Here is a 23,411-nt window from a genome sequence, read left to right as displayed (position 1 = left end):
AAACTGTGCTCATCTTTTTCAAATTTGTTCATGGTTTTGACACCAACAAAATTTTGCCTCCTCCCAACCAAAATAAAATGAAATAATAATAATAATAATTTGAAGAAAGAAAAAAAAATGAATCATCACAAAAACAATGATAAATATATAAATAAATAATAATTATAAAAAATAAAAAATAAAAATGAATGAATCATAATTTTATGATTAAACTCATTCACTAGGAAGATGAACATTTTGATGAGAACATTTAATCTACAAACTTCCTGGAGCTGGAGGCTTGATGACATTACTCTAAAACAGAAGTATGTTAAGAGTCCAGTACAGTGGGGTACAATGCAGTAATCACAAATCTGTTCTGTTTCCCTATCATATCAGCCTTATTGACACATTCCAAAAGCGGTTCAAAGTACAATTTCTCACCAAGCACTAAGCTAAAACAAGACTTCAAACTGACACAGAAGCACTAGTTCCAGTTGATAGTGGTGATCTATACAGATAACCCTACTGATCATTAAGCCCTGCTTCGATATATTCTGGTTGACGAAAAATCTGTATAATACGTCAATAGACTGATTAACTTCAAGTTCTTTTTCCAATGCCTGTGCATTTCAAAGTTACCTTGAAAGAAACAAGGTCAATCTCTACTCAAAATGTAATTTGATTATATTGTGCCCTCCCATCCATATCACCTTTCTAATGTGCAAATTTTCTTCCTCATCTTCTTCTCATCCCTACATGCAGCCTTTTGTATTATTTTCTGTACCTCCAATCTCTCACTTCTTTTTTGGCAGTGAAACAATTTTAAAAAAGAAAAGAAAAAAATAATCTCTGTATAATATATGAAACATAGATGTCAAATGCATATGTAAACTACCTCCTTTCCTCAGAAAAAAAGGGTTTAGGATCTATTTCAATCTAAAACTAGAGAGAGATTCATTCAATATTCTGATACTAGTCACAAACATAGAGCCTAATATTGAAGAAAAAAATTCCAGGAGGAAGCAGCACAAGAATTGAACACATTATAAGACACTTTCATCAGAAAGACAAAGTAATTGAGACAATCTTCTTTCCTTTTTCCTCCTCCTTCTTCTCCTCAGTCTACTTCTTCTTCTGTCTTGCTTCTTCTTTCCTTTTCTTCTGTCAATCCCCCTAATCCTCTACATATTCTTCTTCTTTTCTCCTCCTCCTTCTTCTTCTTCTTTTCTAACTCCTCCTCCTCCTTCATCTCCTCTTCTTTTTTTTTCTCCTCCTCCTCCTTCTTTTTATTTTTTTCCTCCTCCTCCTTCTTCTTTTTTTCTCCTCCTCCCCCCCCCCCCTCTCTTCTTCTCCTCCTCCTCCTCCTCCCCCCCTCCTCCTCCTCCTCCTCCTCCTCCTCCTCCTCCTCCCCCCCCCTCCTCCTCATCCTCGATCCTCCGCCCTTCTTCTTCTTCTCCAAATAACAGTACATCTGTTAACATTGCGCACAATTGTTTTACAACTTACACACCATGCATATACACAAATGTCTTCAGACATCGATCACTGGTCAAAATAATAGTTTTATTTCAGTGATCACTAAATTGAATTCACATTGAACAGCACATTTTACAGCACGTGGGACTGAATGGTCAAAAAAGTGCCCTGGGAGGGTCTAAAACAACCGCATATCTTCACATTTTGCAATCATAATATTTGTCACTACTTACCTGTAAATGATTCTGGACAAGTCTTCCTAATCAGGAGATCATTTGAAACAGCAACTCCAGAAAACTGTTTAGTGATATCCGACGATAATCTGTCTTGTCTTTTGCGGCGGTGGTTAATCAAAACAATAACATCGGAGCATCACCCGCATGATGTTCATTATATTCGAACGGATCATGAGCTGGTTGGGTGCCCGAACTCTGGGCTGGGCAGCTGAGCCATAAGGCGTAGATCTGAGGGACCTGGAGCCGACCGGCAAAAAGGATACGCCCCTCATGCCGAACTATGATGGAAATTTGTGCAAAATGACCCCTCCCTTCTCTTTAAACGAATTCTTCTTACTTAGGGCTGTTGTTGTGTCTTTATTACTCTTTAATATTTGTTTACTTTATTAGATTACTTTGTTTATAATATCATTTTTGATAATGCATAATTAATATATGATTTTAGTGACCGGAGGGGGGGGGGGGGGGGGGGGGGGGGGAGGGGGGTATTAACAAACAAAGAGAGGGGAATGATGAAAAAATAATTCTCCTTCTTCTACGGCAAGTTTTAACCCAAGCTTTGAAATCAAGTAGCTATAGACCATACACCCCCTCTCCTGCTCCTGCTCCTGCTCCTGCTCTTCCTCCCTTCTTATTCATACCATCCTCCTTTCAACTTTCTTTCCTACCCCACTCCTCTTCTTTCTCCTCCTTCTCCTCCTCCTCCTGGCTTTCCACTCATTACACTTCACTTACCACAAACAAATTCATATCCATAAATCACAATTCAGATATGATATTAGTTGCTATTTTATTGACCTAAATCAAATCAAGCCGTTTTGCAGCAGACATAAAACAGTTCACTGATGTGGAAAGAAGCACTTTTTGTTGTTGTAAAAAGCTACAAAATATAAACAAAACTCCACTAGAAAGAAACGAATACAAAATATGAAGGCTTTGACATGTATAGATGCACTTGAAAATGTTCACAGAAACGATATTGTTGAATTATTCAAGAAGCAAGATATTGTGTACTGCTAAGTTACTTTCGAATATCAACTAGAAAACTGGTCTTCAACTTGATATAACAATTATTATTATAACAAAAATTGATTTATATTTATTATTATATGAAAGTCTGAAAGATCATTTCAGTATACCAATACCACAATTTGACCATACCAAAGACATATACCATGAAACAGAGTGATATTATTCATTTTTCAAAGCACAAAGTAACATACTTTTTGGCCATCATACTCAATTTATCCACTGATTAAATGTACACAAAAAGGGTATACAAAAAATGTTTAATTGATTTAGCTCGGAAAAAATATGCTGCTTTGTGGTTATACTGAAGCTTAAAAAAACTACTTTAGGGGAAGTAGGAGTGTCAGGATTTTAAACTTCACACACAAAACATTTGTCTATGCGAGAAAGGTAATAATGTATTATTTTACAACTGCCAAATTATTTCAAAGCGTCTTACAAACCAACTTTGACAAATTACACTTGATCAATAATTACTTTAAATCTTGAGCAATGATTTGAGGGCTTACCAATTTGCTTATGACATTCAAGGAAATATGTATCTGCCTGTCCTAATATACAGGCTAAGTATTTGAGTAGTGTCTTGCATTGTGTTCTACGGTAGAATGTATACAACAAAATATATGAAACATTGAAGTATACTATTGATGAAAAGAAAGATTTCTTCTGCAATTTTCCCATTCATTTAATCAATCCAATATCCATACAATATGGCAAAGTTGATAAGAGTTAGTTTATTTATAAGTTTCTCCCAACTACCAAAATACAGTCAAACCTGCTTTAGTGACCACCTCTATAGAAAGACCACCTGTCTACAGAGACCACATTTTTTGTTTCCCTTGAAAATGGTTTCTCATTGAAACATGTTTTAAAGGAACCTGTATATAAAGACTACCTGCCTATAAAGACCACTTTTCATGTCTCCCTTGGGTGGTCTTTATAGACAGGTTTCACTGTATTTTCATTTGCTATGATTCTAGCAAACTTTACTCTCCACGTCTTGAATACATCGAGTGAACATTTCATAATCTGCTCCATTGGTCAAATCTGACTCTTTTTCAAAATAAATATTTGTCCAAACGATAAAGTGGACAATCAACCGCCAGTCATTAAATGTCACTGTACTTCACTAGCAGTACAAAATACAAAATACAATATCCTTTCATTTCACAATATATGTTACATATGCCACCTTTAGAAAATTGACTGAACATTCATGTAGATGAACAATATATTTTGAGCGTTTCTTCACCTCAGAGCAGAGTACCTGATATATTTTCCATCTATTTAGCGAAAAACATTCCGACATAACTTGACATAATTAGCAAGAATACAAAAAGACTGAAGTATTATTCATGATCAGGAATGCAGTTTGATTGAAATAGAAGAAACAAATTGTATTAACATGAAACACAGTATTACTTACATGGCAAATTGGTAGATATAAGTAGCATGACATGTGTGACATGTGTGACATGTATATTATATTAATTCACCATCGAGTTCCCAGTGAGAAGAGTCTTGCCTAATAGCAATAAAAAGGAATACCACTACTCAGTACTGAAGGCATATCCACATTGCCTCACATTTGTAACAAGGAGTCCTGCCTACTTACAATAACAATGGGTACAAGTTATTCTTTGGGCATGTTCACATCGACTAAAATGGCAATTTCGGTCACAGTTAAACTTACAAGCATATCACTGACTGAATCTAAATAAATATAGATGATTGTGGTGTAATTAGGATCAGAATGAGCATCTTCGACCATCAAAATGAGACGAATTTCTTTTATTCTTGCTTGCATGAACGGTTCATGAATAAAATACATGTTATGATCTCTTTCAAAGAGATTCAGTAACCAAAAAAATGCTATCTGATACCCCGAAAAGTTTTGATGACATACCAGCTTTTTAAATCAATTTGTCAAGAAAATGGAAGGTCAAGGACAAATGATAACATTGACATGACAATATTACATTTAGAATCAAGCTGCAATTAAGTATTTGTGAATAAACAGGCCTTAGATTAAATAATTAAAGCTATCATAAACAGAATTGAAGTGATTTACCAACCATAAGACATTATCTTATATTTACTTCATCCATTCATTTGTCAGGTGCAGAGCATGTGTATTTCTGAAGTTAAATGTAACGCAAGAAACGATCAAGTTGTGGTATAAAACTTGATAATACTGACATGCTCTTCATTCACAATAGACACAAGGTCATCAAAACGTTCTGCTGATTATACGTTTGTCATTTGTCTAAGATCAAGCTCAAAAGCATTATTCATTCTCCCTCCCACCTCAACAAAAACATACGGTAAATGTTCTTTTACCCACGCCTCCTTAGTTTTATGGAATTCACTTCCAGATTCCATGAGAAATCACCATGATTTAAACAAGTTAAAAGTGTACACCCATGAACTCAGTGTCCAACACTGCATGTACTTTTTTGCTTCTAAGTGGATATTCTAATTTGTATGACTTTTTCTTGTAATTCTTTCCTTTCTATTTGAAGCGCATAGGGACATGCTATCCTGTAATGTGTTATGCGCTATAAAAGAACTGAGTATTATTATTATTATTATCGTTCTACTGATTACACCTCAACATTTGTCATCATGGAGAAATTTCACGTTGAACATTTGGTTTTAACTGCAGCTTTTTTTATTGATTGATGAATACGTTGGTAATTTGGTACAACTATTCATCAAAATGGCATCATACCTGGGACTCAGTTCACAAAGCCTTTTTTCAATGACAAAGGACAAAAATCAGTGACAAATCTGCTGATAACCAATCAGAAGCAAGGATTTCACTAGCATAATAAAAACCGTCATTTGTCGCCAATAACAAGTTTTGTGAGATGGGGCCCTGTTCTATTCAGACTTGAAGCAATATGCACACAAATTATTGCAATACAGTGAGAAAGTTATGGAATCAAGTCACTGCATAATATCAATTCAATTTCCATGCATATGTATATTTGTTGCTGTGGTTACACAGGAATTTACGATTTTGATAAAACGGTGACCACCATACTTAAAGAGTATCTATGACTTTGGCAACAAGTAGAATAATCTTATCATCACTATTAAGGTAAAATATACGTACTACATCAAGTCAATTATAAGGGGGTCAAGAAAGGCATTGGATGCACTGTTAGTAACAATGAAGACAAGAAGTTCTTTGAATAGAATATTTGCTAGTGATCAGTTCTAGATATCAATATATATTGACATAAAGACTATGTATGAAGTCAGTGACAGCTGCGACTCAGTGGCAATGAGAAGGTTAAGCGTGGCTAACGAAGGTTTAGGATGCAACATCACTAGTTGATCATTTCTATTGATGTTATTAACAATGAAGAGCAATTGTGGTATTAAACAGAACACTTCATAAGGTTCGTTTAGATATGGCTAGTAAAAGCGCTGCAAAAAAAAAAACCCACAGCTGCAGCTTTTTTTAAAATGTGTAAATGAATGGCATCTGTGCATAACAATGGTCCTACGTACACTCAATGAGCTCTGTGTTACAAGATACACAAATCTGATGCATACATATGATACTTTACGTCATCACCACAAAAAAAAAACGCTGCGATTTTTACTGTCATATCTGAACGTGGCTTTAGTGAGCACTCAAGTAACCTAATATATTAACCCTTTCATGACCATAAATAGATGTACCACATGATAAGTTCCTTACAATTGTGACTTCTGGGCCCTGTCTGACAAAGAGCTGCTATCGATCTGGATAGACCACAAGTCCTCCAATCAATCGCAAACCTACAAACTCCAAACTCGCGATTGCTTTCAAGTAACGATCAATTTGAATCAATCACAACTTTTGACAGGACAACACTCAGATTATTAAAGATAAACTTGAGTTCTGGTAAAATAAGAAAATGAATTCTCACAGAATCAAACGAAACTTACACTGAATGTTCAAGTTTACAAATAAATGACATGTGCCAAACAATTTTGGTAGAAAATGTATACTGGCTGAGTAATGAGCACAGAAAGACAAGGAAGGGCAAGGTTAGTAGCCCCGACACAATTTGTGTATTCCCATATACATCTTTCTGTGTACAGTGCTCGTTACTTTACCAAGGCTGGGCCAAATTGATTATGATTTTGATGACTCCAGAAGCTTGCAGTACACACCAACATTACATGCTACATGATCAACTTTTTCTGACCCATTCCGCACCTTTTCTTTTACAATGCAATCGCATGACCAGAACTCAACTTTATCTTTAAGGGTCAAATGTCAACAGGTGGGGCTTTGAATGCATCAATCATCACAAGCTGATGGTGTACGATTGACCGTTGATGTTGTGGATGGGCGTGGCCACGGGTTCGGTCAGCGACCACTCGTACCACACGTTGCGGCTTTTGACGTTCCTCCAGAAGTGGACGGTCACCTTGGAGTTGGCATTTAGATGAATAGGAGTCTGCAGGGGTGAAAGGGAAGGGGGAGGGGGAGTGGAGAGAATCAATGATGGTCAATTCATTTCAATTCAATTCGCGATCATTTATCAGTTCATTGTGTATGCTTCAGGGGGGGGGGGTCACAAAGACTACGAGCGACTTTAAGTTGGACTTAACTATGGCAGGCCATTCATGCCACTGTTTCCTCTCACCATTATGATCTTTAGACAATATTTTTTCCTTCAATAATGAATCATATGAAAATGTAAATTCTGTCGATTTGTGACCATGATTTGAACGTCCCTTAAGAGACCAATGCCAGTATATGGTGAGAGCAAACAGTGGCATGAAGGCCAGTTAAGTCCCACTTAAAGTTGATCTTAGTCTTTGTGAAACTCTCCCATGGTCTTTCGCGATAATTTTACATTTTACGATAACTATCCAAAATGAATAGATTTAATTCTAGCCTTCCTGATGATCTTCCTGAAAAAATACATATTATTATGCTACTAGATGAATGCAATTATGACATTATTAGAGACACGATGGCATGTGTTTAAGCTCTCTGTTAATAATAATTCAGTAAAGCCATTGTTGATGGTAATTGGTTCTTCTCATAATTCAGTCAACATTTTTTGACAGAAATTTCACATGTAATCCTCCCACGTTAGAACATACATGTACTTGATATCAAGCAAGTATAGGTAACAATTCCTTCTACAATTATGAAGATCTTGTGGTCCCTCGGATAGGACATTACATGGAGGCCCTGTGTAGAGGCAAGTCACCACCTTTGCACGTTAAGAACCCACTGCACTATTTGCATAATAGTAGGGGGAAACCCCGGTGTAGTGGTCCATGTGCACACCCCCAATCAGTTTTACCGGGATGAGAGACCCAAGGGTTACAGTGATTCAGTTCGCTTTTCGCCTCCCAGGCACAGGTGATGCCAAATTACTACTAATAATAATAATTGCAGTACAAACGATTCAGACCGATGGTCAAAGTGATGAAAAGACAACATAAAAATAATCCCTCCAGCTGTCAGTGGTGGGAATGACACAACTGTTATAATGTTTTGTGATACTTACTTTTAATGGAAAGAATATGGGGAACCAGCTGAACATGCCTTCGGAATATGTGCTTGGTTCAGTACCTACAAAAAACAAGATAAAGAAGATTTTGTAAGCACTGAAGGTACTTTTTGTTTTTAGGGCTCACACAAGAGAGAGGGAGAGTAGGGGTACAAAAGAGAGAGAGAGGGAGAGAAGCAGGTACGTGAGAAAGGGTGAGAGGCAGGTACAAGATAGAAAGAGAGAGACGCGGTTACGAGAGAAAGAGGGAGAGAAACGGGTACGAGAGAGAGCAAGAGAGGCAGGTACGAGATAGAAAGGGAGAGACACGGCTATAAGAGAGAGCAAGAGAGGCAGGTACGAGAAAGAGATGGAGAAACGCGGTAACAAGAGAGAGCAGGGGAGGCAGGTACGAGATAGAGAGGGAGAGAGGGAGAGAGCGAGAGAGGGAGAGAGGGAGAGAGCGAGAGAGGCAGGTACGAGAAAGAGATGGAGAAACGCGGTTACGAGAGAGAGCGGGGGAGGCAGGTACAAGATAGAGAGGGAGAGAGCGAGAGAGGCAGGTACGAGAAAGAGATGGAGAAACGCGGTTATGAGAGAGAGTGGGGGAGGCAGGTACAAGATAGAGAGGGAGAGACACGGGTATGAGAGAGAGCGGGGGAGGCAGGTACGAGAAAGAGATGGAGAAACGCGGTTACGAGAGAGAGAGGGAGAAACATGGATACGAGTGAGAGAGGGAGAAACACGGGTACTGGAGAGAGAGGGAGAGAGCGAGAGAGGCAAGTACGAGAAAGAGATGGGGAAACGCGGTTACGAGAGAGAGCGAGGGAGGCAGGTATGAGATAGAAAGGGAGAGACGGGGTTACCAGAGAGAGGAGAGAGCGAGGGAGGCAGGTACGAGATAGAGAGGGAGAGAGGGAGAGAGCGAGAGAGGCAGGTACGAGAAAGACATGGAGAAACGCGGTAACGAGAGAGAGCGGGGGAGGCAGGTACGAGATAGAGAGGGAGAGAGGTACGAGATAGAGAGGGAGAGAGGTACAAGATAGAGAGGGAGAGAGGGAAAGAGCGAGAGAGGCAGGTACGAGAAAGAGATGGAGAAACGCGGTTACGAGAGAGACGCGGTTACGAGAGAAAGAGGGAGAGAAACGGGTACGAGAGAGAGCAAGAGAGGCAGGTAAGAGATAGAAAGGGAGAGACACAGGTATGAAAGAGAGCGAGAGAGGCAGGTACGAGATAGAGAGGGAGAGAGGGAAAGAGATGGAGAGACACGGGTATGAGAGAGAGAGGGAGGAACACAGGTACGAGAGAGAGAGAGAGGCAGAGAGGCGTGGGTACATGAGAGATGGAGAGATGTGGTAACAAGAGGAAGGGAGAGAAAAGGACAGAAGAGCAAGCGGCAGCAAGTCCGGAGTACAGGGGTATATTGTGTAAACAAAGTTTGTGTGTGGCGCGAGCTCTGACAGTGATTAATTAAACATTGCGGTCTCATTCAACTTATGTTATGTGAATTCAGTGTATTTTTCTTTAGAACTGTTCAAGGAATTTGATAGATTTGGGCAATTATTCAACTTTTAAAAATCTACTAATACAGAGGATTAACACACATAAGTCTATGAAGAAAAATTTCGACTTTTTATTATCATTGACTAAGAGAAGTTACTCGACACATGCAATGACAACTTGTGCGAGGTTGATTTTAAGTATTCTATTGGATGCAAGAAAGCATATTCCAATTTTGATTTAATAAAAGAGGTTGGACAGTTTACACAAACTGAATCATCTGGCTTATACTCTATTGTGAAATTCCCTACAAAAGTCAATCTTTCTTCTTTCCCTAAATATTCTCTCGATGGTACGTTTCAATATCTCTCTTCTACAACCTCCTTTTTGGCTTTTCAAGCCTAAACTGCTCTTAGATCCAATATATCTTTTAAAGGAGGAGGGAGAAGAGAAGTATTGCTGAAATAATCCACTGGACTACTCACTGAGCATGATGTCACCATACAGCACCGTATCAAAGTACCCTGCAAACCCATGAAGCTCTGCATCCTCCTTGATGTCAAAGGTCAAATGCTTGTACCTCTGGTTGTCCGTCGGTGGCTTAGCCGGGTGAGTGAAGGTGAACACCGATTGGGGCTTGTCGAGGACCGAGACGTTCTGCAGACGGACTACGTAGGGTGTCTCAAAGTGAGCCTGGAAGGCAATCAGGCAATTCAGTCAGGAGAGATCAAAATGAGGACAAAACTTACTATCAAGATTTCTTTTAAAGCGGGACTGCGCTATATGTACCTACTTGCACCCTCTATATGGGTCAACAATGCCGAAGTGGTGACCGTTGGTCCCCCATGGTCCCCTTTTTCTTATGTTACTTGAGAGCTGATATGATGAGATAACCACCTGCTAGTGACCATGCAGAAGAGGTCTAAAATACGGCCCCTTACCCCCCCCCCCCTCCCTAATTTTAAACCAGATTCACATCGATCTCTGGAACTATTTAATTTTTTTTTTGGGGGGGGGAACATGATTTTTTTTAAATAAATACAATTACAAAATTATTTTAAAAAGCTGGGTAACTCATTTAAGTCAGGAAATTATCAGGTCTGCTCGATATGCAACCTGCGGCATAGGAAGGGTTGGTTCATATATACTCACTTCTGGATTCTTGTCTTTCTCCTTACATAACTTGACTTCATTGTAGAGCTTGTGAGACATCAGAGGACTAAGATAGGAGGTGTATTTACATGGAATGCTGATACAGTCATCTGAAAGTACAAACAAAGACAAAATGGATATCAAATTTTAAATAGTAGGAGACCAGCCTGTAGGTCCCGTGACCAATCTCTGGGAACAAAGATTTGAAAGTGTTTTTGTGTTCCCTGATGAATACTGAACAATTTTGACTTGGGCTGCCCCCTTGAAAATCCCGGGCATTTTTGTGAGGGGTCAACAGAGGTCATACAGGGTAGAAATTCAAATATATTCAAATTGTGTCGATATGCATATGAAATTACTCGTCTGGTCATGATGATTCCAAAAATGTATAGTTTGCTATACCTCCGACCTTAAATGAGGGCGCTATGGTCAAAAACGTTGAAAGGTCAACACACTTTTGACTAGTGGTCAAATTCACCAACACAGTAAACCTTATCAAATTGCATACAAAATTAATTGTCTGATCGTGAGGTTTCCAAAAATGTATAGTTTTTTATACCTCCGACCTTAAATGAGGGCGTTTTGTTAAAAAAGGTCAATGCACTTTAGACTGGTGGTCAAATTCACCAACACAGTTAACATTGTCCGATTCTAATGATTTTAGGGTCTAATAATATGTTTTCTGACATGGCAGATTCAACTATACAACTTTCAAAAGTAAAATTGCTTACCTTGACCATGAACATTCAAAATGGCTGCCGTTTCGTTGACAAACATTTAACAACTTCTTATCCATGGGTTTGGGGGAAATTTCAAGGTTATGGCAACCACTTTTGATTTAAAAGTTACCCTCCTCAGGTGCATCTACAGAATGCTCTCCAGATACAAAGAAATGTAAATCGGTGCGCATTTCTCTTTTTTTTGCCAGAAACAAAAATATTTCTGAAGCTGAATTCATGCTGAATTCAAATCAAGTTCATTTTTTTAATACAGTGAAACCTATCTATAAAAACAACCCAAGGGAGACAAGAAAAAAGTGGTCTTTTTAGGCAGGTGGTCTTTATGAACAGGTTCCTTTAGTACATATTTCAATGAGAAACCATTTTCAAGGGAAACAAAAAATGTGGTCTTTGTGGATAAGTGGTCTTTCTATACAGGTGGTCACTAAAGCAGGTTTGACTGTAATTGTAAATAGTGCCTTGATACCACTAAACATCAAACTTTATAAAATTCTCTACAAACAGTAGCGCTTGAATTTTACCTTTGAGGAATGGTTGTGCTCCATCTAGACACTCGGGCGAGAGTTCGTTGTCTCCAAACGACCCCAGGAGCTCGCTGACGATGATGTCAGCCTTCACGGGAGCCTCCCACTCTCTCATGTCGGTCAGGACAACAGTGACCAAGTCACCCCACTTATCCTCCTTCAATGTGAATAACCTACAAATTCAAGAGTTCAATTTTGATAATAATAATAATAGTAAACTTATAATAATCATATGTCTTGTCTGTCAAGGGTAGCCTCCTCAGTATTAAAGCTGGACTGCACTCACTATGAACATGACGGACAAAGAAAGTGGACAAAATATACAGTTCCTCATTCTACCCTCCACAATTGCTGTGATAGACAAAGGAACATCCCTTCATTGCTATTATGTAAAAATAAGTAGCACAGGTGAGTGACACCTGTGCTACTTATTTTTACATAATAGCAATAAAGGGATGTTCCTTTGTCTATCACAGCAATTGTTGAGGGTAGAATGAGGAACTCTATATTTTGTCCGCTTTCTTTGTCCGTCATGTTCATAGTGTCTACTTATAGCTACTTGCGCCCTCTATATAGCAAACAATGCCTAGGCAGTATCCGTTGGTCCCCCATGATCCCCTTTTTCTTATGTTAATTGAGAGCTGATTTGATGAGATAACCACCTGTCAGTGACCATGCAGGGAGGTCTAATCTCTCCTGGCCAAACTAGTACAAACAGGTTTTAATATTGTTCTCCCAGAGGGCCTTAGAATCATATTAATACCCTGGTTTGCTGAGCCGCCATGATAAGGCGCTCAAGCATTCAAGGAATTTTTTTCGTACCAGGTACCCATTTACGTCACCTGGATGGAGAGTGGCAAATGCAGATTAATATCTTGCCAAAAGACATTAGTGCCGTTGCAGGACTCAAACCGCGAACCATGTGATGCACAATCCATTGATATTTCCACTAGACCACGACACCTCTACATTTAATCAAAATATCACTCTTATTTGCTAATTGCCTGTGCCGGCTAAGGAGGGGAGAGGGGGGGGGGGGGGGTTATGAAACATCACAAATATTGGTCTCTGTTCCAAATACAGCTCATTTTGCTTTTAAAACGAGTACCCCGAAAATGGGCACACAAAATAGGCTTCAATCTTTACCGACTGGGCAAGATTGCCTTGGGTCAGCGTTACAAATGCACTCTACATTACTTCTCGATAGCTGTGCAGTAGATAGTAGCAGCAAAAACCCGCTGCCTACAGAATTCATTTATTGCCATAGGCTTAATACAGGGGCCACCTGGTTCCGGCAGGCAGTGGGTTCAATCCAAGAACAAGAGAAAGAATCAGCATAGTTTGACGCATTGAAAAATATATGTCATTAATAAGGCAAAAAGGAATGAGATTGCCTTCCCTGCAAAGCACCAGATTCATGAAATGTTTTGTGTGATTTCGTTAAAAAAACAGTTCACACAAAACTCATCATGGCACAAACCTTAGGAATTAGTTTTGACAATTGAATTTATTAATTCATCTGTCATTCAACAGAGATTCTTTTTCAATTAGTTAAACAATAACAAAGATCATGTCACAGCAGAAATAAACATAACAAAGAAGTGTACAATGACAAATATACATGATGTGATCATAAAAGATATGAAAATACCGGTACTAAAGAGGTTTTAACAAAGGTACAAAATCAACGTGCGTCAGAAAAATAATACAGGAAAAGAAGATTCAATGCCAAATCTACTTACGTTACAGCTGCGTTGGGGTTCTTTTCTACGGCATACACGTGGACACTCCTCTCGGCTTGCTCGGCTGCCTTTAATGATGCTGTCACAAGAGGGCCTCTTCCTGCTCCTAGGACCATTATTATTCTGGAGGAATTACAACAGAGAAGGTTTATTTAGAAGTACACTTTATCAAAGTATTACAAGAAGTGATATTGACAAGAACATTGTGGATTAACGAACATGATCAAAGATCAGTTAAGATATACCTCAACAATGGAAATTTACCTCAAAAATGCTCGCAATTTAGCAAATCTTCATCAATTTTAAGCTAGTACTGTATCGCAGGCAGATTTGGTATCCTACATATACCCCTACCACGATGTGCGGTGTAATACGAAATTGCGACTAGATGCGTTGCGTGGCAGCTAGGTCCGTATCGGTCCCTTTTACTTTTTAGCGATGCAATGACACAAACTTAGATCTAGATCTACCAGTAGATTTTGTTAGAAAAATAACTTACAAAGTTTATTTTCGTCTTCATGTCAACAAAGCAACATAGTTATTCTAGAAATGTCATGTACTATTGTGTAGTCATTGTAGTCCCATATGTTTGAATGGACGTGCTGTTTTGAACGCTGAATTCTTAGTTGTTGCGTATTGGCCGCACCCAGACTATTTGATATTTTCTCTTCTGAAAATACTGCAGCCTTTACGCCGGCAAATACGGTATCTCAGTTCCCCATCTAGCTGTAAATGGCTACCCGATATGCCAAAGTGCTAAAAATTTGGCCACCAGCTTATGTCCGGAGTAATACTGTAAGACCCCAGGAGTGTCACAGCGTGACAGATACTTTCGCCATATGTGTGCGTGTGTATGAGTGACCTTTGCACGAAAGGTCATTCTTAATTTTGCAGGTTTGTGGCTACCATAACTTACGTCTTAGTAGATGCTTTCTGTGCCTCTGGAACCTTGTCCATCAGAGCTTTGTAGACGGCTTCCTGATAGCGCGTATACTTCACAGGATCCTTCTCAAATATCTCATACGTCTGTGATTCTAAGTTGTCTGACAAGGGCTGAAAATGAGATTGTAAAACAAATTGTAAAATGAGATTGAAAATGAAGCATTGAAGAAAGGTATTGTAGACATTTGATCCCTCATTGCTTTCATTCTGCATTCTCATTCAAGCCTTTACAAATATTACTTTATGAGCAACAAAAAAAAGAAGCAATTCATCAACAGCTTCACAAATTCACAAAATCATATCGATGTGCTAGGTGGCCTGAGCATTTGGAGTTTATCTGCAGAGAAACAGAAGGGCGCCAGCTTATATAACATGACAATCATTCCACATTCAGAGCCCTAAAAATATGCCGGATGCAGTAATAGAAAGGTTAATTAGTCTGCACACACTGCATCCATTTTGTGTTTCATGACCATCTCGCGTTCGATGTCAGGAATTTAGAAAAGGAAAATAAGCTTGAAATTCGCAACACGTTGAGAGATTAGAAATTTGACAAATTCAATCTAACTTGGCAAATTTTTCCAACTTTTCTACAATATTCAGACCCATGTATATTGTTTTTAGAGGTATCACGTTTTATTTTGACAATAAAGCAATATAAGAAAAATATTGTTGTTGCCAATTTGAACAACATGTGATCAATTCAGCCCTGAAAGTAAATCACGTCCTGAAAGGGTTAACACACAGTAAATGCCTTTTGGGCTTTCAACGCAGGATTTCTCAATCTCACCTGTAGAGGGCACTGTAGGTAGTCCTCGTAGCCCTTGGCGAATGCATCAACCAAAGAGCAATTCATCAACAGTTTTACAAATTCTCAAAAATCATATCGATATGCTAGGTGGCCTAAGCATTTGGAGTTTAACTGCAGAGTGGCAGAAGGGCACAAGTTCATACAATTTAACACACAATAAATGTCCTTTCTCAATCTCACCTGTAGAGGGCACTGTAGGTAGTCCTCGTAGCCCTTGGCGAATGCATCGACCCCTCCTAGAGGGGGCTGGGACTGGTAGAGATGCTCCATGTACTGCTGGTACGCCTTGATACCTTTGTCCGGATGCCTGTTGGTACCTTTGATCATCATCTGCACGTCTAGCTGTTGATTTAGAGAATACAGACAGAAGGGGGAAGGGTTGTTTTTAAGTTTCCGAGTTTAGAGTGGAGATCTTTGAGCGTAGTGCCAATGGGTTTGGGTTTTCATGATATTTAATTGCCCATTTGAGAGACAAACAGCTCCAAATAGCAAGACTAGTATAGTTATACCTATATAAAAGAATATGAATAACAGCTATTTTTTTCTCAAAAGAACTAGTGTGGAGGTCACTCCTTCACTCATTATTCCGTTGCTGCTTTACCTGCATTCAGTGCATATTCACAAATGCACTCACAAACATGACTTATTTGTATAATACTGAATGATAATTGGGTCATAAACCTTTTATTACAGGACTGGTGTATCAATTGTTCTAGGTGATATTCACTATGAGGTTGAACTTTATCTGTCTGAAAATGCTCCTTATCACCTGATCCAACCCTAAGTTGATATTTCCATCTTAATTTGCATGTGGAGTGAATGAATGGGTTTAGAGATGAAGATATGCGAGTATCTGGTCTAACCCAGATGGTTCCTGAAGACCAGCACAAGGCTTCGAAGGCCAGTAAGGAACCAACCCTACAATGTGGGAAAAATTGACAAAAAATTGTATTGATGATGATGATAATGTTGATGATGATGATGATGATAATGATGCTAATGAGGATGAGAAAATGATGATGATGACCCACTCATGGAACCCACTCACTGGCCAATTAACCCTATGAAGAGACAACGCACTAGCCAGACACCAATCAACCCTACACAGGGCATAACCAACAGGAGGGTGTTTCACAAAGCATTTTGTCAGGGACAAGTTACAACAATCAGAGACAAATCTGCTGTTAACAAATCAGAGGCAAGGATTTCAGAAGCTTATAACAAAAACTGTCGTTTGTCACTGATGACAAGTTTTTGTGAAATACCCCCGAGGATTTCACATTCAGACTCACCCTAAAGAGCTGCACGACCAATGACTGATGAGCTTTCGAGAGTACTGGGAATCCTTTCTTGTTGGTAAGGAAGAGAGAAGTAGAGAAGATTGCACACTTGACCGGTTCACCCATCCATCTGTCAATCACATCTTGTGATGGCAGGTCTAGTGTTGCTTCAAGAGCTGAAAAAAGTAAAGCATCTTTTGATAGTCAGGGGGTGTTTCACAAAGATCCTAAGTTGAACTTAAAGATAAAGGTGAGTTCTGGTAATGCGATTGCATTGTGAAAGAAAAGGTGTGGAATGGATCAGAAACAGTTGATCATGTAGCACGTAAGTATTGGTGTGCGCTGCAAGGTTCTAGAGTCATTAAAATCATAATAAATTTGACCGAGTCTTGGTAAAGTAACAAGCACTGTACACAGAAAGCTATATATGGGACAACACACATGGTGTCGGAGCTAGTACTACCTTGATTTCCTTGTCTTTCTATGCTCATTACTCAGCCAGTATACATTTTCCTTAAAAATTGTTTGGCACATGTCATTTATTTGTAATCTTGAACATTCAGTGTAGAGTTTCATTTGATTCTGTGAGAATTAATTTTCTTTTTTTTTTTACCAGAACTGGAGTTTATCTTTAACTCTAAGTTGGACTTAAAAATTATGGAGAGCTATTTGTAGTCTTGAAATAAAATATATTCAAAAGCGAAAATTGAAGTATTTTAGACATTTTATAATTTCCTCATCAAGAACGTGTGACCGCTGGAATAAGTTACATGAGACAAGTATTGGAAAATCCTTCACATCATCATCCCGACAACATTAAAAATGTGATGATAACAATGTAACAGACACTGTTAAATCATGAAAAGAAAAGAACAGAATCTTTTACAAATCAAAACACACTATTCAAATTTAAAATTAGTTGAATCTTTACTTTGAGTAAAGAACTGTCCAACTCAGAACTTGGTTTCTACTAGTCATATGACGACCTATCAACCTCAATAAAAATACTAATCTCTCTTTTATCGCATCAAAACATGGATTCTATTTCTTCAAATAGTATAAATTTACATTCATGTAGTCAGTCTACTTGGTGTTCATCACATACCTATACCAAGACGCTTGTGATGGTTGCAGGCCCGTCGTAGTGTGTTCCACCAGTGCCAGGGCTCGTTGTCTTTGCTGGTTTCATCGAAGGATACAGGGTTTTCCACCACATCATCGACCATTGTGCCTGGAGCTTGAATAGGTACATGGATCCATACCTGAAAAAGAACCAAGACGAAATGGGTCAAGAAAATTTCACATCATTGTGCCCTATATTTATGTTGCCTATGGCTGTGCAGATATCTTGGCAGGTTGAGGGGACGTCAATCAACCACCCCCCCCCCCCCCCCCCCCCCACCCAGCACTGCCATACTCTTGCCCCACCCAGACCTCTACCCCATCTCTTAATTGCTGACCATATACATATTGATGAAGTGAATACTGTTCAGGTGGGCCAACAAAGCAGGATAAACATATTCCCCCCCCCCTTCTTAAGCTTTCCAAATCTCCTGCTCTTGTGTTCTTTTCCACCTGGTGATTGCTATGGCACTACAGGTGGCTGTACCCGCTGTACAGACATCTTGTTTAGGTAACACAATGAATTGCCCAAGGTTACCTGACCAAAGGCAGTCACAGATAAAACACTTCAAACCACCCCCTCCCCTAATGCAACTTCCTATTCTTGTGACTGATATGGCCCCGAAGTGTTGTGCAAGGTTTACGCAGTGAATGCTATTAAAGGCCCACTGCACTTCTTGTAGCTACTTGCGCCCTCTCTATATTAAACAATGCCTAATCGGTGACCATTGGTCCCCCATGATCCTCTTTTTCTTATGTTAACTGAGAGCTGAGTTGATGAGATAACCACCTGTCCAGTGACCTTGCAGAGCAGCTTAATCCCTCCTGTAAACTAGTACTGATAAGCTTTAAAGGGTTCAAAGACAGTTAGGAGACTCAAGATACACCAACCCCCTCCTTCCACACTTATATAATCTAATCCCCCCTCTCCAATCTTCCTCCTCCTTTTAATCCACCCCTTGCCCCATTTTGCAATCGAACCCTACCATCCATCCTTACCTGGTGGTTACTGTGACCCTGCATGTGACTGTAGAGGCACCTCGCCAGATTAACACAGTTGATATTATTCAAGGGCACCAGGACAGCTGGCAGACTCAGATGGGCCGCATAGTTCAGCTCCTGCATCAGAGCAACCTGCGAGTTCTGACGTACTACAGTGTTCTCCGCATCTACCTGCAGCCATTCTGACAGCTTGCCAACAACCAAGGCACTCCAATCTGCAAATTTAAAAAAAAAGGAAAAAAAAGAAGTCAAATCTGTTTCTAAAGGCTCATCAATAGTGATCTGTCAGTTTATGACAGGTTCAGTGACCCAATCAAAATTTTATATCAAGTGTCTCTCCAAGTTCCTCGGTCTTGAGCCATATGTTTCAGCGTTTCATACCCTGTTGCTCCACATTTCGTGATTACATCGTCTAGAAAGCCTTTACAAGGTCTTCTTTTCATGAATACGACCTTCTATGACTCTGAGCATCAAGCCCTCATCATGCCGTATTACATGTCCAAGCCATTTCGTCCGTCTCTCTCTAATCGTTTGAATCAGAACCCGCTTTTCTTGAGCTTGATGCAACACCTCTTCATTCGAAACTCTGTCCCTCCAAGAGACACCTAATAATTTGCGCCAGCAGACTAATAAATATCATTCATAAATTAATATCATTCATAAAAAGTGCTCCTAAGAAGAGTTGGAAACAAGTGTTATTTGGTCTCTAGGAGCAGTTTTGCAGTGTCCAGGCTGTTCTAGGATGTGGATCATAAAATTAGCCGAAAATCTGTGCTTTCTCTGAATAGGTTTTTTACAAAACTCACAATCTGTAAGTCAGCAAAATTGATCAATCGGTAGAAGACAGAACTCTGATCACAAATTTAATTCAGTTACTTATTAGAAAGAAGGTCTAAAGGATCGGTTTCACTGTCAAAATATTTCTCACATTTTACCTTATTATCTGTAACCTATTAAAGCTACACTGTACCGGTACTACTACTTGTAGCTACTTGCTCCCTCTATATAGAAAACAGTGCCTAATCGGTGACCATTGGTTCCCCATGATCCTTTTTTTCTTATGTTAATTAAGAGCTGATTTGATGAGATAACCACCTGTGCAGTGACCTTGCAGGTTGGTCTAATCCCTCCTATAAACTAGTACAGATAAGCTTTAAATAGTCCTTTATATCTACAAATCCTCATCATCAGCATTAGCATACGGATGTAATTGAGGTGACCCTGTTGAAAACTGCCGGTCTTTCCACCGAGCAATACTTGTTCTAACCTAACCTTTTATGCCAGAAGGGTGTTCACTCACATCTTTTAATAGCAAATACAGTCAAACCTGCTTTAGTGACCACCTTTCTACAAAGGCCACATTTGTTGTTTTCCTTGAAAATGGTTTCTCATTGAATCATGTACTAAAGGAACCTGTCTACAAAGACCACCTGTCTATAAAGGCCACTTTTTGTGTTTCCCTTGGGTGGTTGCTATAGACAGGTTTGACTGTAGGTAATGACCTTTGACTGTAGTTAATGACCACCTGACTCTCAACAGAGAAAACTAGCTGAATACACTTACCTTGGCTTGGTAATAGTAAGTCTGATCGTGCAAATGCTGCCACTCTGTCTTTGGCTTTTCCTTCTACAAACTCTCTTTGGAATCTCGGGTGCACGATGGGCATTGCCACAAAGTCGAAGCTGAGCAAAAAGGGAGAAAAACATGACAAAAGATATTTATGGATGCAACACCACTTTTGAAATTATCAATGTGAATTATGGCGAAAAGGTACAAACTTAGTCAAGATATTATTAAATTGTGATTTTTAAGAAAAAAAAGGAAACAAACAAAAGTAACCTTGGACCAAATTAAAGTAAAGATGGAGTAGCATGAAATTCCATTTTAGAAATCTAGACTATTAAAAAACAAAAGCAAAAACAAAGAAAGAAAACAATTAAAAATCACCCTTTGCCTTGATTTCCCTGAAAACTGGAAAGGTACACAACTATATTCCACTCCAGCAAAGCATAGAGAGCCAATGCTAATGCGAACTTACCTCTAGCACTGCATACATGCTGTGAGGCAGGTATTATTATACCCATACACAAATACACACACCACACAATATCGCATAGACTCTACACAATCATGTCGATGCAGCTGTAAGAAAAGTTTGACACTAGACTTACAATTTGAATTTTTAAATTATTCTTTTTAACATCAGTACGTTAGTTGAAATGTTGAGAATCAAAAGCACAGCTTTTACTACACAGCCAGGATAGTGATGCTCCTATGTGTGCTAGACTCTATATTCTAGTGTGGCCGGTCTACAATACAAGAGTACAAACTAATGAAAACCTACGGAAGAAAATGCTCTTACGGCAGTGAATAGTGTGAAAATCAAGGTTCTTTTCTGTGTTTCTCCTAAAGAAATTTTGTTGAACAATAACAAATGGATTAGACCCCTAGTGAGATTTTATTACAGTAATTTCAAGGGAGTCGGGCTAACTCGGACCAGGGGACAACTCGGGCCCAGGTACAAAAACGGTAATTTTTTGCATGTTTAGGGTTAGGTTTAGGGTTAAAGTTAGGGTTAGAGTTAGGGTAAAATGACAAAAAATGACCGTTTTTGCAGCTGGGCCGAGTTGTCCCCTGGTCCATTTCAGGCTAAGCTAAATCTAACATTAACAACAAGTGGCATGCCCCAGGCTTTATTTAGGCATAGCCGCCTAGGATCTAGGCTAAAAACACATTACTCAGTAGACCTGGCCTAGTACTAGTTGTAGAAGGCTAGATGAAGGCCGACGAGTTATCACTCAGTCATCTCACACCTGCACCACGCACACATACACACACACATTATTGAGACTGGACTGTCTCAGTGTCTGTCTAGTATAGTCTGTGTCTACCGACTGTGACACACGCAAAAATGACTAGCGGTCGTCATGGTCTTGCCTTACATATACAGGTACTTAAATTCTAGGTTTCCATGTTCAATAAAAGATTAATTACATTGCAAACATATAAATAAGGTTTCAAGATATACCCTGCATATGATGCTAGCTGCATCGAGTTTGAGATGTCGGGAACACAGCTGAGGCATCGCCCGCAAGACACATGCTGCTGAGCCGCCATTGTGATGAATGAATGAAAAGTATGGAACGCGTTTCTCATAATATTCTAAGCGAATTAACGCGAGACTATGTTTTTTAGCTCTGTTAAAAATTTAAAAAGTTCCTCAAGGCTCAAAATTGATAAATGCATTCTTATTTCTTTTTGTTAAATATATATCTCAACTTCTGACCGTAAGGGTGGCATGAGTGACCTGAGGGGGTGTTTGATTGGGTTTTAAGGCAATTCAGTCAAAATTGCACTTTTAAAAGGATCGTGATCATAAAAATATACCATATTGTTTTAATTTTTTTTTTTCGATCACTGGCAAGTCCAGTTAGGGAAATATCTTCCATGCAAGAGCACACTCACACAAAAAAACTCCAATTTCAGCTGCTTTCTAAGTCCAAGATGGAATGCATGGAAGGGGTTAATAGGAACAAACCATTTCACCCGAAGTATTATTTTACAGTTATTTCACTTCAGACCACCTGAAGGGGTACGTCGGGGACTCATTAACCCATTGCCTGTGGTGGTCCCCGTATTCTATGAAAATGAATTAATTCAGTAGTCAACGGGTTAAGAGGAAAAAAACACAGTGATGTTCAGGTCATATTACATTATATATGCCCAGAAGGGGCCCTCCGGGGGGGGGGGGTAGGGGGCACAGTGCATGCCCCCTCCATTTTTTCAAGTACCCCTTTTTACATGGGAAAAGTGCCTCTTTTATTTAGACAAGTGCCCCTATAAATTTTAACAGTGCCCCTTAATTCCCCTTTTCACTTCTAATAAGTGCCCCTTTTATTCTGACATGTGCCTCTTTCCTCCGACAAGTTCCCATTTTCCTTCGCAAAGAGTTTCCGTTTTCCATTCTCATAAGTACTTTTTTTCGAGGGTACGAGAAGTGTCCCTTTTCAGTTTTGATAATTGCCCCCTCACCCTTGATAATTGGCCTATTCAAATCTGAGAGGCGCCTCTTTTAATTTGACAAGTGCTCCCTTTCCTTTCAAATAAGTGCTCCTTTTCCTAATAATAAGTGCCCCCATTTAAAAAGGAGCCCCTTCCCCTTCTCATAGATGCCCCTTTTCATCTCTGGTAAATGACCCTTCCAGGTACGAGAAGTTACTCCTTTTTACTACAGATGAGTGCCCCCTTCACCTCCGATAAATGCCCCTATTATAAGCTGTTCGGTGCCCCTTTTCTTTCAACTACGCACATTTTCCTTATACCCTTTTCATTCTTATAAGTGCCCCTTTTCATATCTGGTCAT

At 39.3% G+C, this 23,411-nt stretch overlaps 2 protein-coding genes across 2 annotated transcripts in view; both read right to left on the bottom strand.

The window, feature by feature from the left end:
• LOC100888295 (chloride channel protein C) overlaps positions 1-1,819 on the bottom strand; it is a 28,011-nt gene extending 26,192 nt beyond the window's left edge. Inside the window, exon 1 of the mRNA XM_030976129.1 lies at positions 1,692-1,819. The gene's annotated coding sequence lies outside the window, so the exon portion shown is untranslated. The remainder of the gene's footprint in view (positions 1-1,691) is intronic.
• Positions 1,820-6,738: 4,919 nt separating this feature from the next.
• On the bottom strand, positions 6,739-22,179 carry LOC754460 (protein arginine N-methyltransferase 5). Its single transcript, XM_030975259.1, has 13 exons — positions 22,077-22,179; positions 20,612-20,730; positions 19,046-19,263; positions 18,030-18,186; positions 16,937-17,100; positions 15,825-15,986; positions 14,808-14,944; positions 13,892-14,014; positions 12,147-12,322; positions 10,886-10,995; positions 10,219-10,426; positions 8,252-8,316; positions 6,739-7,183 (listed from the first exon to the last, which is right to left on the bottom strand). The coding sequence occupies exons 1-13, from the start codon at positions 22,163-22,165 to the stop codon at positions 7,031-7,033; spliced, it is 1,881 nt and encodes a 626-aa protein (XP_030831119.1). The 5' UTR covers positions 22,166-22,179; the 3' UTR covers positions 6,739-7,030.
• Positions 22,180-23,411: the final 1,232 nt, after the last annotated feature.

Source organism: Strongylocentrotus purpuratus, unplaced genomic scaffold (assembly GCF_000002235.5).
Source record: "Strongylocentrotus purpuratus isolate Spur 01 unplaced genomic scaffold, Spur_5.0 spur5_scaffold_8, whole genome shotgun sequence".
NCBI classification, from domain to species: Eukaryota; Metazoa; Echinodermata; class Echinoidea; order Camarodonta; family Strongylocentrotidae; genus Strongylocentrotus; species Strongylocentrotus purpuratus.
This window is presented reverse-complemented; position numbering and strand designations above follow the sequence as displayed.